General features: G+C 41.4%; 1 protein-coding gene across 5 annotated transcripts in view; it reads left to right on the top strand.

The window, feature by feature from the left end:
• Window positions 1–17,754, top strand: part of raskol (Ras GTPase-activating protein raskol) — a 650,862-nt gene that overhangs the window by 573,652 nt on the left and 59,456 nt on the right. Inside the window, exon 3 of one of the 5 annotated variants that reach the window (XM_071587476.1) lies at window positions 10,274–10,324. The exons of the other annotated variants lie outside the window; for them this stretch is intronic. Coding sequence (XP_071443577.1) covers window positions 10,274–10,324 — 51 coding nt within the window. The remainder of the gene's footprint in view (window positions 1–10,273; window positions 10,325–17,754) is intronic. 5 annotated transcript variants of the gene reach the window in all.

Below are 17,754 nucleotides of genomic sequence, written 5' to 3'. Positions count from 1 at the left end.
ACCGAGTTAAACTTAAAGACACCCGACATACCAGCGCCACAGACGTACGTATGTACGATCGTGAGAACTTGCATTTGTTAGACGAAAAAGGAAAACAAGCGGAAAAAGGCATGTGCTTAAATTTTAAATTTTGAAATTTGGTGTTGGTTCATGGTTGATATGTTCGAATGCATTGCAGCGCTAGCCACCGTGAGACTCTTTCTATCTGTGAGTGTAGATGTCACCGAGTCAATCTTTGGTCGTGCTCCGTCTACATTAAATAACGAATATCATGTGGTACCTATAAACTCATGGAAATCAAATTAAGCAATATGATGTGGTGGAGTTTTTTTCTGTGGTGTTAACGGGATTAACACACTGAGACCACCGGAGGTTAGGGAAGCAGTTAACGTTGCTTTCTTGTGATTATTTTGACCATTCTCGTGGTCACTAATTAAATGTAAGTTAAATGTACAGGAACATAATCATACCGTGTTGTTCGAAACCCTGGTGGTAGATAAGGATATTGAGACATTGTGGTAGATTTGAAACCCTTGCTGCTGATCACCGCCTCAATATGCACTATATCCACCGGGAATAAAAGTCCTCAATCCCTGGATTTTCTGATTTGACGGTTTGTTTTTCCATTAACTGGTCAGTTGATATCTGTGATTATAATACTCATTTTGTACCCAAAATAAAGTCTTCAAACCAAAAATTATCGTTAATGTTTTTATCGTCAGGACAACATTATTATATATTGATATTATTGCCACTCAAGTGGTCACCAAAGGGTTTTTGGAGCCGTACTTACGGCTTATACGTAATTCCTGGTTCCTGAGTCTTTGGGTCGCCACGCTAATTTGGATCGCCAAACAAACTTCGTGTGGCTCGAAAAACATTTCCCTGCCGCCCACAATTCAGCGCATTAATTCCACAGCCTTGGCTATTATTCATAGCTCAAATAATGTTTACAAATTGGTCTCGTATCAAATCCGGAGGTGAGGGATCTTGGTGCGTGGAACAAGTGAGTGTGTACTCCTTAGCATGCATGGAAGTTCAAATGAGGGAAGCATGGACGTGCCCTTGTGAGAGGTACGCAAAAATACAACTTTCGTTTGGCCGATAATTGTTAGTCTACTCAAGGTCTCTGTGTCTGGTGGTGAAGGCTGTTTTAGTGTGTCGTGTTTGGAGTGGAAAGAGGGTATTTGTTGTCAGAATATACCCTTAAAGATAGCAACGTACAAGACTGCTTGCTGCACGCGAGCAAGTGTGGCATCGCCGGGGTTCCGCGTCCGAGGCGGCCCCTAGAAGAGGGTCGGAATCGGGCCTCTGTTGCACACTTGAGCCTTTTTCGTCCTCCCTCTCCTCGTCTTTTCTTTACAACCGGTATGTGGGAATTATGACGACCCCTCTCTCCCGAGCCTAACCTCCCCCTCGTCCCTGAGCGGCGTCTGAGAGACAAGTCCTCGCCAGACTGACTTCGCATCATCATTCCGCTCTCACTCCCGCATCCCTTTCAGTATATATGTATATACTACCTCTTCCCACTCTTCCTTTATCCTAGCCTCAATGCACATCCGCTCTCCCAGTCCCTTCTCTCATCTCCCTTCTCTCCCCCACACGATCATGCACGCTCGGTCATCTTTGCTCACCGGTATCCCGATGACGTCAGATTCCAGAGTTTTATTCCTCCCCGATCGTTGATCAGAATGGTTCAGCAGGTACTTTTAACTGTAAAAAAGTGTTTTCCTCGTACTCAGCGCCCTCGGTTAGGTCTCCATGGCCTCACGAGTCCATAATTTTTTTGGTTGGAAGATATATTTTTTTTATTCCTGCCAAAACACATCTTCGGAAGTCTGTAATCCTTTCCCAGCTTGGAGCCTTCTTTATTGAGCGGTCTTTTATCTTCTAAATCCTGCAGCGGTTACCTTTCAACTGGTGCATATTCGATTGCGTATAGCAGATGGGATGTGCCGGTTAGTTCACAATACGCCTTCAGGAAAGGATAATCCTCTTTCCCCTCCATCCCATTCACTCGAATGATGGTTCTCCTTCCGAACGTTGAGTCTGCACTTTCCATTCACTCTCATGCGTAGCTTCGGATCATCATAAATCCAAGTTCAAATCCATGTTCACCCGCCCAAGTCTCAAGGAATGTAACTATGTTTTGTGAGCAATTGCTTCGTATCCTACGAAAGTGGACAATTGACGTGATTGACCAATGTCATGTTTGCGTTACCGTATTATGAAAGTATTGTAAGAACTGATGTTAAACATTATGTTTAATCGCACCTACCCGGTTCAACGTGCATAGTGCCACCTGAAGTTAATTCATTATGATGGTGTGCGCACTATGAAATTACGTCACTTGTTCGTAACTGTTGACCGTAGACGTGTATATCGGTGTTCGAAAACTGTCGGCGATTTGTTTTTGTTGTATATTTATACATGCCATCTGAAAATATATGCTAAAAGGCGGTCATTAATTCGTAACCCTAGTAATTTAAACATTGTGCAAAGGTTAATTGTTGTCGAAGTTAACTATTGTTGATATTGATTAGTTCTTACGAATATTCCACGGTATGCTTTTTAGAAGGCGGTGGTGTGCTGAACGTATCACAGCTGGGATTGGTCAGGACTCGGATGATATGTATTCCTGTGTACTACTCTTAGAGCGCGCTGCCTGTTCCAGGTTTCCTGAGGGAGCACCCAAAGATTAATTTTACTAATTTTGTTTGACTCTTCACTTTGATATGCGTTTATTTGGTAAATGTATGCACTCACCTAACATATCATATTGTGAGCACTTATGGATAAGGCTTAGTCTTTCTGATGGAAACACCTGTGTCCAACGGAGCATCTTCCCACGTCCTTCGGGTAATCTGGTGGCAAGTTGTTTTAAGTACGTATATCCGACGTCTGATGTCATTTCGTACAGTTGACACATTCGAGGGAAAGCAATTACATCACAGTTCACCATCCAGTGGGTGCGTTGCCCGCCGGACTGGCACTTTTCAAGATTGCTGACTTGGTTTTTTGTTTTGGCGGAACTCGTTCAGCAACTTTTTTTTACTTGCAAAAAAACGAGCCTAGCCAATAGGTGGTGTGTAGAACATTTCGTTAGTGTTATGCCCGATCTTATAACTACATGATAAATCTCTCACCGGGAGCCGTGCTTCTCAACCTTCTTCCACATCGCCGAAGGCATGCGTTTGCCGCATTTCTCCAGCGAGTTCCCCCCGGGGCGGATCGCAGGGTCCATCCACGGCGCTCCACCGCCTTCCTCCCGCCTACCCCCTCTTTCCTCCTCCCATCGTGGAGAATATCCATCGCTTTTTTTCTCTCTTTTTCGCCTTCTCCCGCTGCCTCGTGACGCAATTCTGCTGGTTTATTCAGGAAAGGGAAAGCACATTTCAGCGGGCGCACCATGTGTTCGTCGCTGGGCGCAACTTCACAAAAATGCTTTCTGTCCCGAGTTTATCACAATCATCACAGGGGAAGAGTTTGGTCGGCTGTTTTTTTTGACGTGCGCAACAAAAAAAAATCGATCGAACTCGGGTTATCGGCTGGAAGCGGGGAACGCAATACCTGGTCGTGTTCGCGTGTGCGAGCGATATTCCTAAAGGAGTCGTTCCCCCCTCTGAAACCTGTGTGAAGTTGCTACGTGGATCGCTTATTGAATTTCTTTCGTACCCGGAAGATATACGCCACGACGGCCGAAGATAATGGAAGCGCTCTTGGGGCCGAGGGAAATGTGTGTGTATACTGTTAGGAGAAATAATCTTATTGCTTTTGTTAGGTTCCGTGTAATCTTTACTGTAAAGGATCAAATTTTTTATTTCAAACCATGAATCAACATCAAGCCAAGTAAATATGGTATATGCGATAAAATATCCAGTTTTAATACGTTACCTCCTTTTACACCCAGAAATAACAAAAAATTAAAAGGGCAATTCGTAACCGTGATGTTCCGATGCAAGTCTAAATAGTGGCTGGCAGCAAATATAAATGGCCGTGGCTTTAGATGTACTTGCAAATGAAATGTGTCTGGTATTCTTGCTTTTTTCTCATTAAAATATTTTTTTATTAACTAAACATCGTAGGATGACTTTCAAGTATGGAATCATATCCGCTGTTAATTTAAACTGCTCCATCCAGGTACTGAAGAAACTTTTGAACGATGATTGATGAGATGATCAAATCCATAAGTAAAAATAATTATCGGATAACAGGCGAGCAGATGTGAACTGGATTCAGTTCATCAGTCAAATCGATTTCGGTCAAGTTTTCTCGTTTGCTTTTGACGGGTTGAGGAAATCACTTTGGTGATTTTGAATCGTCCAGATTCAAAATCACCAAAGTGATTGCAAAGAGGGATCAAGGATTGTGACTGCGGAGAAAAATAGCACATTAAAATTCCAAAAATTTCGTGGATACTTGGCCTTAATAAACCGCGGATAATTCCCGTAATCCATGCCGGTTTCACGCGACTTAACGATGGGCAACTTGGCCATGGGATGTTTCCACAATATCCATCTCGCATCCGTACACGGCTGATTTCTTTCAGCGAAGTTTGCCAATGAAAGTTGCGTTCGAGCGCTCGTGCGTGTTACCGCCGAGTGAGTAGTCCGCTCAGCACCTGTCGCCCGTCCCGAACGCTGCGAAAAGGGATGCAAAAAAAAACGAACAACAACCCGTCTCGGTCGGTCCGACGCACATGCTCTCGTCGGCGGTCCCGTCCGACGGCGACCGGCCGCTTAACTTTTGCCCCCTTCCCCGGGAAGTAACCCTCCCTCCCCCACCAGTTCCTCCACTGGTGGGGGAGGGGTAATTGGTTCGGGCCCGGAGACTGCCCGGGGCGGGCAACGGTGGACCGTAGACGAGAGACCCCGACACAGTGTTATAGACGACGGCGGAGAAGAGGTAGGGACCAACCACTGGCGCGGTCTCCCGTATGTGTCCGGGTGTGTGTGTGTGTGTGTTATCATTTCGCCGGCGTCTCCGAAGGGAGGAATAAGAGTTGGCGTCGTCTTTTTTTTGCGGGGCAGGGAGAGGGTATACTGGGGGAGAATGCATAATCAGGGAGCGAATAGGGGGAGTGCGTTGGGGAGGGAAGGACAGGGAGGGGTGTGGGGTGGTGAAGGACGGGAAAGGGGGAGATCGGGAGGAGGGTGTGACAAGCAAACAAAGGAATTTATTAGGACGGGCGGGAAGACCGGGGAGCGGGCAGGAGAAAAGATGGAAGGAGGGAGATGAGGGAAGAGCAGGAAAAAAAGGAGGGGAAGACGAAATGCTGTTTGTTTTCGTGGCGAAATTGAGTGTGAGGGCTCTCTTTAGCGGTAGCATCATCTCCTCCTTCTCCCACGCTCAAGAGACACCGCTGACAGAAGGGATGCCCTTCAGTTTTTCAGCGGTTCTCCACTTGGACATAAAAGTGTCTACCTCGCCCCTTCCGGAGATCTTAATATTCCCGTCGCCAATTTGGCGGAAGCGGTTCAGAAACAATTCCTAATAGTTGTGGTGTAGAAGAAATCGTTTTGGACTCTATCCCCTTGAAAATTATTTTAAAAGTGAGGGATGACTCATTGAAATCATAATGTGTACTTCATCGACTGTGAGTCCTTATCTAATGGTTAGTCCGTCGAGGACTCGTCCTACTCCTCTTGTTCCTTCGTTCGAATCCTCCACTGCCCAGTACCCACTTAAAATTCGCTCTTCGGCCGAACGCTTACCTCCGTGTTTTCCAATTCGAATCAGTTTCAACGTTGCCGAGAGAACATCTCTGTCTGGGGCAGATCTTTTGTCGTTCTGGTGTGTGACGTTTCGTGAGGGTCATTCGGTGCTGTTTGTGCTACCTCTAGTCAATATTTGTTTTACTACTTATTAGAAAAGTTCTGAAAGTCGGTCGCAGGAAAGAGGGATACTTCGTTTCCGTTCGTCGCCATTCAGATCACCGTTTTCAGTCGGAATCGCTGTGCTTTCGTTCAAGAACGTCCGTAGTTCTGCACTTTCTCCTTTACCATGTGCATCGGCAGTTAAGTCTGTCACGTTTCTATTTTGAGAACTGATGATCGTTCCGTCCCTTGTGGGAAAAAAGGAAAGGGCTTGGTCTGGAAGACGTTGGCCGTCTATGAATACTCAGCACACGCGATCAAAGATCTGTAATGAACCAGGTTGGTGTGCTTGAAGCGATTTTTTCTCTCCCAGTTGTCACAAATGAACTTAACCAGTATCTTGAACATCATTTTGAAGGTTTGGGTCCTCCTGTGTGGAATATTCAAAAGATCTTCCCCAAATTATCCCCCAAGCCTGAAAGCTTGCATTTTCGGGCGCAGCATAAGTCTAGATGATTTTCCTTTACTAGAATATATAACATAAACTCACAGTAATCAATCCTAAGGTCGGTGATGATAGAGTTAACCCAGTACTGAGCCCAACGGCGTGTGAAATTCACGCATCAGGGTAAGGTGGCCAGTTTCTTTTCCTGTGCCGGTTATGGTTGCAAATCACATAGCTTGGGTGGAGCTGCATGTGCCCAGAGAGGCTCTCAGAATATACAAGTATACTTGTATAGTACGCTTAAAAAATGAATTCTCGCGCAATTTGCGCCGGCCCCTTTTCAGCTCCCAGCCTGTGCGCCACCGAGGTCGAGGATCACCGATGTGAAGAGAGGGAAAAAGTGAAGGAGTGGCAGTGAGAATAGGGGAGATGCGATGGGGGAGAGGGAGGGAGGAACGAATGTGGATGGAATGGAGGCTGTCGGAGAGCGCCTCTCTCCGTCCTCCGCTCTCCTCCACAATCGCGGACTGGAGGCCAGCTCACACACAAACCGGATCCCAACCAATCCCCTACTCCCCATCCTTTCCCCCTCTTTCTCTCCCCTCCATTTCCTCCTCATTTCCCACTCCCTCTCCTCGCCTCTCTCGGCAGCTCACTGTCCGCCCATCCCTCTTCCCTTCTTGCCTCTTTTCCCCCTCCCCAATCTTTCTTTTCTCATCTTCTCTCCCAGCGTGACCATTACAACTCCACTTGCCTCACTCGCTTATCTGTTTTGAAGTTTCCTCCCTCTTCCACCCTGTTGCACCAGGAGATCTTCCGTCCATGTCCTATTTTTCTCTCTCTTTACTCTCTGCATCGTCGCACTTCTCTCCAGCCTCCGAACTCTCTAGCGTTCTATACAAACGGCCTGTGTCCCACGTCGATAAATTGCTGGCTACTGGACGCTTTCAAGTTACAGAAGACGCCCGAGCTACCTCGGGCGTCCCCTAATGAATTTGCTTTGGAAAGGCCTCTAGCGTCTTCGGCCACGGAGCGCAGACAGCCCCGAGAGGAGTCGTCTCTGTCTCTTATGTGTGTTCCTTTTTATCTTCCCAAATCTTGAGGACGAGTCGTCCAGCTGCCGCTTCTCTTACGTAGTTCGGTGATAGAGGAAAATCCATTTCGATGTTTATGAGTATCTCCCGTCGTATGCATTCCTGTTTCGCGCGCTTTATTCGCTTTTGAAAACTTCTCTTTTTATTAACTTCTTTATTGTTTTCTTCTGAGATATAATTAGCTTTAATTTCAACGACCATGTGCATCTTCCATTTATTCCGTGTGGGGTGGAATGACGCAATTCTCACTAAGTTTTAGCAGTTCAGTCGTAAAACTTTTACACCTTGTCTCTGTATTTCATATTCTTTTTTGGAATGAAATCCACGGACTCGGTCGCCATTTCTGACGGCTGCGTTCACATTTTATGTGAGTGGTTGAGTCTATACTTCGTGATGACCTCGTCAATCCAGTCGGGTAGGAGAGAGAACTTGATATTTTTTCGTGAGCATTCATCTAGACAGCGCTCCCACGATGCGCCACCTCTTCTTTTTTAGTCCACATCTGCCGTTCCTCCGCTGACCAAAATCGTGATGAATATGTCAGGAGCTGCCCTCGATTTGCGTTTGCTTGCACGGAGGAGGAAGCGGCGTTTACTTCAAGGCGTGGGCCATCCGCGGTGGACTGGGCTTCGTTTTTCTCGTCTCCCGCATCGCGAGCTCTCCCGAACGGGCGCCCTTTCCGGTTCGATTGCGGATGTGTCCGTACTACAACGGCTCGAGTTCCTTCGCTGGGGCCTCGTCGCTCCACCGGCCAAGTGTGCCCGGCGGCCTAAGGGAACGCATTATCATCTCCCCGCCTTCTCTCCCCCTCAATCTCTCTCTCCCCCTCAATCTCTCTCTCCCCCTCAATCTCTCTCTCCCCCTCAATCTTTCTCTCTCTCACTTTGGACGCCGGATCGGGCGGGGCGGGGAATGGTGGGGAGGCGTCGGGTGATACGCACTCCTTGGCGCTCTTCGGGATAGCCTCCCGACAGGTATCGTCTTTCGGCCTCCACTTTCTGGACACGGGGGCTATCCCCTGAAATCACCGGTCATTCGTGGCACGAATCACGAGAATGCCTACACGATCGACGTCGCTTCCCCCGTGAATTATTCTTTTGTGTTCTCCTGGCTGCCGGGGTTTCGCCATGGGACCTCCGTGATTGGTTCTTAAATTCGGAAAGGAGTAAAGATGGCTTCTGATAATGCGAGTATACGTTCGATCTCTGCATCGTGAGGGCGGTCTTCCCCAGACGACCTTATTTAGGAGTATCATGAGGTATTTATTGATACGGGGCGATTGAACTCGTTCCTCTAATTGACTCTTTTAAACATTTCCTGCGTACCTCATGAAGGAAGGAATCAGAAATTTGGAATTCATATTTTGTTGTCCCGTTCAAAATATTGTCACCGTAGACTTTTTTGACGTAGTCTATTATGAAAAGGGAGTTGTTCTTAAGTTCTTGTGAGACTCGAGAGACTTTCGCGAGAAAGATTTTATAACTTGCGCCTAATTATCCACTCCTCAGCCAAGTGTTCTCTATTAGAAACTTATTAAAGAAATTAACCTTCATGTCGAACATTTCGAAAGAGACAGTAGAGCTTCTCCAGCTGTTGAATTGTCATTGGTTTTCAAGTTTCCATATTCGTTTGATATTCACATACCTCGTTCAGATTGTAACTACGTTTCTGTATTTTTGGGTTACATGAGTGTTCATACGTTAGACTTGAAGTATGTTTTGTTTCGACGAAAAATATGTGGCGGAGGTTGTTATTATAATAAATGGCTTGCAATGTTTTCCTGTGAATGTGAATAGCTTCAGATTTAATGTTTGAAAGTGTAAAAAATGAGTGAAATTTATCTCTGTTTGAAAGAAATGTCTTGTCTGCCCTAAATTCTCCTCTTGAATATTGAACGCCGTCTGTTTATCACCCTCCCCCATCTACCTCACGCACAACCCTAACCGAGATACCGTTATTGCCATTATCGCCCCTTTTTCGGCGGTAATTTAGCGGAAGAAAGGCGTTATTCATCTGTCCGATGTGGATGATGCACCTGTGCTAGTTTCTATAAGATTTAATCTCCTTTGCCTAAGGTTCCCGGTCGGCGTCGCTACGGCGGCCAGGCAATCCAGGCGAGACACTCCAGCTATTCCAACGAGCATTCTCAGCCCTTGAATAAAGTTTAGGGCTTCTTGCACTGCTCACTTCACATACCTCGGTTCACAGTCAGCCCCCGAAGAGTTTCGAAAAATCTCTGACCTTCGTGATTTCTCCCTCCGATATGAAAGTTGTAAGCGTATTCTTATCTGGAGTGAGTCATACAGAATATACTACTTTTTAATTATAATTATGACTAGGTTAATGGGACTGCACTAATTAGAGGCTTCCTATAGCCAATGTGTGTGAATGTTGTCGTTTGATTCCTTAAGTGGTCGTCCTCGTAATTTCACTTCCCGAATTCTCTATGAAAATGTTCCAAGTCTCTTTCAGAGTAAAGGTTTTTACTCTTTCCATCGCTCCTCTATTGTGATTGATCTTTATGCTCATGTCTTCTAAATATATGAATTAGTTATTTAGGGAGCGCAGCACCGTTGTACAGCTGAAAAACGCTCCGCAGCTCTTCTTTCCCCGCCCCCCAACCCACAAGATACAGAGAGGTAATGCGGAGGAGCAGGGCATTGGTTTAGGTAGTGAATTTATGGCGCTTTTTTTGTGGAGTCCAGATCATTGCACTTAAAACTGATTTCCAAGACCTGCTTGTAACAGATTATAGGGATCGATGACTTTCTAAAATTGCTTTTTAATTCATTGCTTAGTGTTGGGTCAATTTGTATCATATTCATTTTGCTCAAATTTACTCAGTGGTTTATTTACTTGATATTTTGCGCTACGTCTATCACAGATCAAGTGCTGAAGCAAATATTCTCTCTTTTCAGGTGAGTGGCGATTTTGTGGTGTCCCTAGCTATAGAAAAGCGGAACCATTAGGTGAGTAAATATGAAAATAAACGGACCCTCGTGTCTCCGAAAACCAAGTACCTGTTGCTGCAGCCGTGAGAACGCGAAACTAGCTATTAACTCTCTTTCTCATTGATATTTACTTTGGCACTTGTGCCTCCATGGTAATGTAGGGTATCGTCGAACGCTTACTTTTGAGTTACAAATACTAGCTTCCATTTATACAGGCGTGTCTGTTGTGAAATTTAATGCGTTAATTCGAGGCAGTCTTGTATTCATGTTTATTTCTGGGTTATTACTCAATTCTTCAGATGAGTCCAAGGCCAAGATTCACGTTTAATATTGTTTGTCATTATTGTATTTCATATGCCTGATGCATTTTTATCATATATATCTATAAAATCCGGGATATTTAGCGTTCATTGCACCTTTAGAGCATATGAATCATAAAAGCCCTTTTGCTTTCTGGTTCCATTTCTTCAATGGTGTATTATACTCTCATGAAATTGAAAGTCGGATATTAATAATTCACGAAGTCTGATGGAAAATTGTTCGCAGTGCCTGGCGAAGTATTTATTGAAATTCGGATGGTACTAATTGAAGAAAAAACATTTGCTCAAATCCTGCCTTACATTTGATTGTGTACGTAAATATTTCGCTTTTGCGTTACCAATTACCGAAATCTAATTCTCATTTTGCAAAAATAAAATTTTGAAAAAGATGAAGTTACAGAAAAACATGAAGTAGTGTAAGGGCAAAATGTTTTTGTCTATGATTCTCACTTCCATATAAATTTAGCACCCAGAGTTAAAACTGATGATTTAAGGTAGAAGAAATGAAGGTTTAAAAGAAATGTAAATTATTTTTCGGTGGCTTTGCGGTGTGAATGCTTCACGTTGCATCAAAATCCAGTCTGCGCGAAACGGGAAGGGGTGACTATTTCAGGTTTCGGTGTCCCCTCACAGATTAGAGCCACTTTCGCAGCTTCGATTAGAAGTAGTACCCAGTCGAATAAAATTCGATTATCGCTCAGTGTCGAGTTACGGCTTGAGACGCAGATAGCCTCTTTACTCGTCGAGACCTTCATTATTTTTTGCCTCTAGCCGATGAAAAATATTTCACGCTCCACCTGGTCGCTTCCGTGAAAAAAAGTCTCATGTTTCGTCCCTTTCGTGTCGCGTTGCCAGGATCATGGGGTAAATGGAGGCCAATGGGGTCCACGTCCTGCCCCCCTCGCGTGAATGCATCGAGAAATCGCCCCTTCCTTCTTAATCTTTCCCTTCTCTCGTTCATTCCATCCCCCCCCGTTTCACCACTCCCAATGACGCTCTCCCCCACCCATTCTCTTCCGTCCTACTTCCTCGCTCGGCCGCATCCGTTCTTGGGGCGCCCGCATCGTCTTCACAATCGCTGTAATTTCCACCTCCGATCACTTCCTTTGTCCCTCCTCCAAAGGATAGTAAGGTAAAAGCCGAAGTCGATCTCCCAGGCGAACTCTATCCGAAATGTTTCTGTGGGAACGCCTTGCGGGTTCGAAGGGCATGCATGCGTCTGCGAGAATACGAATCTTTATTTGGGTGAGCACGGAGGAAGGTATTAGAGAGAGGGAGTTGTATGTCGGTTGATGGGAGTCGCTACTTCGGGGTCGTTGTCATTTCCTCCCCGTGTCCCTTGATTCCCCCCGTAATTGATTCGTATGTGCCGCTGTTCGCGGGATGGGGGTTGAGGGAAGGGGAGCGGAAGCCACGGGGACGGAAGGGAAGCGGATTGGGATTCATGCGGGGCCGTGTTGTCTTCGCATGGAGGCAGAGAGGAACCACGTAGAGGGAAGTTGGAAGGCCAGTGATATACGGTAGGGAGGGCCAAAATTGATTAGTCGGCCCAAAGTGAGCTCTTCCCAATATGCGACGAAAATGACTCCGGAAATGGCTTAGGAAGGAGTTCCGCCTATTCTGAACCCAGGGCGCGCTTTTATTCAAGCCAAAGTTTGCGTTTTGTCTGTCAGATGAAGTCTTCTTTTTTATTTAGTTGTTCGTGCCCCCCTTTCCACCCGTTGGCTCACCCGAGACGAGGTCGTAAGCTCAAAACATTGGATAATTCAATGCCATCTCTGAGGTTTGTGACTGATAGTGTAAAATCTCTTGCTGTATATCGTGGAAAGGGTGCGACCAGGGCACAATTCTGAATTGAGAGATAGATGCACGATTCAGTGGTGGTGGCCGCCTTACTCGAATGAGTAATTTTTGAAGCGGAATGAATCATAGCACATCGCCCTAACTACGGAAGGAGTTGTATTGACATCGGTAATTAACAAAAGAGATTTTCAATTACAAAGCATAAATGGATAATGATGGAGTGAGAACATGTTATATATTTTTTACAGTGACGCTTACGTGACTTTAATTCAAAAAACACAAGTTCTTCATTGTATTTTTATCTCACGTGGCGCCGAGTTTTAGTCTGTAAAATAAAAACAAGCCTTACTTTCGGTGTGGTGGTGAAGAAGTTTCTTTTGTGGTGGGAGGCTTAGGCAATTTTAAGCAAGGTCACATGTTATTGTATATATGAAAAAAACTCAGTAATCAACCCGAAGGTCGGTTTGGTAGGTGATGGTGGAGCTCACCCAGTACTAAGCCCGACGGCGTATGATATTCACACATCACGGTAGGGGGGCCAGTTCCTTTCCCTGGTTTCCCAGGAAGATCTGGTATCCGAAAAATTACATAGCTTGGGTGGAGCTGCAGGTGCCCAGAGTGGCTTGTCCGTGAATCGAACCCGGGCCCTCCGGTCAGTAGTCCAACGCTCTACCCCCTGGACTACTGCGACACACACACATATATAATATACATATATATAATATACATATATATAATATACATATATATTATATACATATATAAGAGGGTCATCCGGAAAGTAGTACCCGTTCGTGCCGCATGAAGTGCTGACGACGCGAGTAGCCGCTGGACGAGGTCAGATAGCTTCATTGGCTTGTCTGCCTTCTCTGAGCCAAGTTGCGTGACGCTAGCATTGCCTGTGTTGTTTCTGTGATTGTTTACAATGTTTAAAAAAATTGAGAACGCCGCCAGTTGTGAAGTGAGGGCAGTGATTAAATTCCTCAATGCAAGAAACGTTCGCCCATGTGATATTCATCGCCAATTAAAGGAGGTGTATGGAGACAATGTAATGGACGAGTCGTCTGTTCGGCGGTGGTGTCGCAACTTCAACATGGGGAGGGGGAACACACACGACGATGAGCGTTCGGAGAGACCGTCTGTCATTACAGACCAACTGGTGAGCTCAGTTGACGAATTCGTGAGGAACGATCGGCGCGTCACAATTGATGACATCTGTGAGCATTTTCCCAATGTTTCTCGAACAATTGTTCATGAAATTGTTAAACACCATCTGCATTATGCAAAAATTTGTGCAAGATGGGTCCCTCGCGTATCTCAATGAGCTGGCGGCGAAGGACTATGCAGCAGGAATACAGAAACTTGTCACACGTTATGACAAATGCCTTAATTTGCTTGGAGATTATGTTGAGAAGTAGTTTAAAGTATCCTCTTTCAAATAAAATTTTTTATGTTTGTTAATATTTACTTTTGTGTCTTTATTTCACGAACGGGTACTACTTTCCGGATGACCCTCGTGTGTGTGTATATATATATTATAAACATATTATATAATTATATATATATATTATATTATATTATATTGTATTATATTATATTGTATTATATTATATTGTATTGTATTGTATTGTATTGTATTGTATTGTATTGTATTGTATTGTATTGTATTGTATTGTATTGTATTGTATTGTATTGTATTGTATTGTATTGTATTGTATTGTATTGTATTGTATTGTATTGTATTGTATTGTATTGTATTATATTATATTATATTATATTATATTATATTATATTATATTATATTATATTATATTATATTATATTATATTATATTATATTATATTATATTATATTATATTATATTATATTATATTATATTATATACATACATACATACATACATACATACATACATACATACATACATACATACATACATACATACATACATACATACATACATACATACATACATACATACATACATACATACATACATACATACATACATACATACATACATACATACATACATACATACATACATACATACATACATACATACATACATACATACATACATACATACATACATACATACATACATACATACATACATACATACATACATACATACATACATACATACATACATACATACATACATACATACATACATACATACATACATACATACATACATACATACATACATACATACATACATACATACATACATACATACATACATACATACATACATACATACATACATACATACATACATACATACATACATACATACATACATACATACATACATACATACATACATACATACATACATACATACATACATACATACATACATACATACATACATACATACATACATACATACATACATACATACATACATACATACATACATACATACATACATACATACATACATACATACATACATACATACATACATACATACATACATACATACATACATACATACATACATACATACATACATACATACATACATACATACATACATACATACATACATACATACATACATACATACATACATACATACATACATACATACATACATACATACATACATACATACATACATACATACATACATACATACATACATACATACATACATACATACATACATACATACATACATACATACATACATACATACATACATACATACATACATACATACATACATACATACATACATACATACATACATACATACATACATACATACATACATACATACATACATACATACATACATACATACATACATACATACATACATACATACATACATACATACATACATACATACATACATACATACATACATACATACATACATACATACATACATACATACATACATACATACATACATACATACATACATACATACATACATACATACATACATACATACATACATACATACATACATACATACATACATACATACATACATACATACATACATACATACATACATACATACATACATACATACATACATACATACATACATACATACATACATACATACATACATACATACATACATACATACATACATACATACATACATACATACATACATACATACATACATACATACATACATACATACATACATACATACATACATACATACATACATACATACATACATACATACATACATACATACATACATACATACATACATACATACATACATACATACATACATACATACATACATACATACATACATACATACATACATACATACATACATACATACATACATACATACATACATACATACATACATACATACATACATACATACATACATACATACATACATACATACATACATACATACATACATACATACATACATACATACATACATACATACATACATACATACATACATACATACATACATACATACATACATACATACATACATACATACATACATACATACATACATACATACATACATACATACATACATACATACATACATACATACATACATACATACATACATACATACATACATACATACATACATACATACATACATACATACATACATACATACATACATACATACATACATACATACATACATACATACATACATACATACATACATACATACATACATACATACATACATACATACATACATACATACATACATACATACATACATACATACATACATACATACATACATACATACATACATACATACATACATACATACATACATACATACATACATACATACATACATACATACATACATACATACATACATACATACATACATACATACATACATACATACATACATACATACATACATACATACATACATACATACATACATACATACATACATACATACATACATACATACATACATACATACATACATACATACATACATACATACATACATACATACATACATACATACATACATACATACATACATACATACATACATACATACATACATACATACATACATACATACATACATACATACATACATACATACATACATACATACATACATACATACATACATACATACATACATACATACATACATACATACATACATACATACATACATACATACATACATACATACATACATACATACATACATACATACATACATACATACATACATACATATATATACGTATATATACGTATATTTTTTATATGATACATAGCTATAAAAATATGTATATGGAGTCAGGTTTATAACTTTATCGGTTTAACACCGAATAAGTTCATTCGGTAGCTAAAACAAGCCAGATCTTTTATCTTTTAGTGAAATGTGCTTAAAACAGAGGATTTTGTGACTATTTATATTCTTTAGCGTATTATGAATCTTTTGTAAGACGTTTTATTATGTTTCTCTGGCTACGCTATGAATATCCCTCAGCATTATACTATATTTCCACCTTGGGTGGTCTTGAATGCGTCACTTTCAATGCCTCCAGACCATATCATCCAGAACCACTCCCTCATATCTGTCCTGACTGACGAGCTAAGTGAATTCCCGTGGAATTCCTCAAGTTTCATCTCAGAAGCAGCGTCCATATTCTTAGCTAGCAAATGGCTTACGGCTACTTTGTCCCGGTGCTCTGGTTACCTTGATTTTACACTACATAGGGCGGGCACATGCGAAATAAACACTACCTATATATTTAACTGAGGGCCCACCACATGCAGATTTGATCTAACTGTAAGGGGTTAATCGTTCTCATGGGTATATGAGTCCATTAAGACATTTAACTAATGCGACGAGTAGTGCCGTCAAAAAAACAGCGGGTTATTTTCAAGTTTTTTTGTTCTGTTTTTTATATTTTTCGTGGAACGTGTTTACGCTATCGAAATCAATAATTAGCGACATTTCGGGATTTTTTTGCCAATATGTGTGAAGTAATACTTAATTTAAAAACTATTCAACTCCAATGTGCAGTGATAATCTTTTTTCGCCGCACTGTTAAGCACTGTATTTTAGATATATAATTATTTTTTTAACATTAGATATTGCATTAAAGGAGTGTACCAGTTATTGTGCAGATGATTACGTGTATGAGTTTCGTTTCTAATTCTCTTAGGTTAACATTACGCGGTAGAAAACTTCCAACTAAGCGTTAGAAAAGTGTACATCCCTGGGAATCCTTCCAGCTGCAGGTGTTTGTGCGTAGGAGTGCGCTTGCGTGCGTGCGTCACAATTACGTAGTC

Source organism: Hetaerina americana, unplaced genomic scaffold (assembly GCF_022747635.1).
Source record: "Hetaerina americana unplaced genomic scaffold, ioHetAmer1.1.p SCAF_1, whole genome shotgun sequence".
NCBI classification, from domain to species: Eukaryota; Metazoa; Arthropoda; class Insecta; order Odonata; family Calopterygidae; genus Hetaerina; species Hetaerina americana.
Note: the sequence above shows the minus strand (reverse complement) of the source record. Positions and strands in the feature narration are given on the sequence as shown.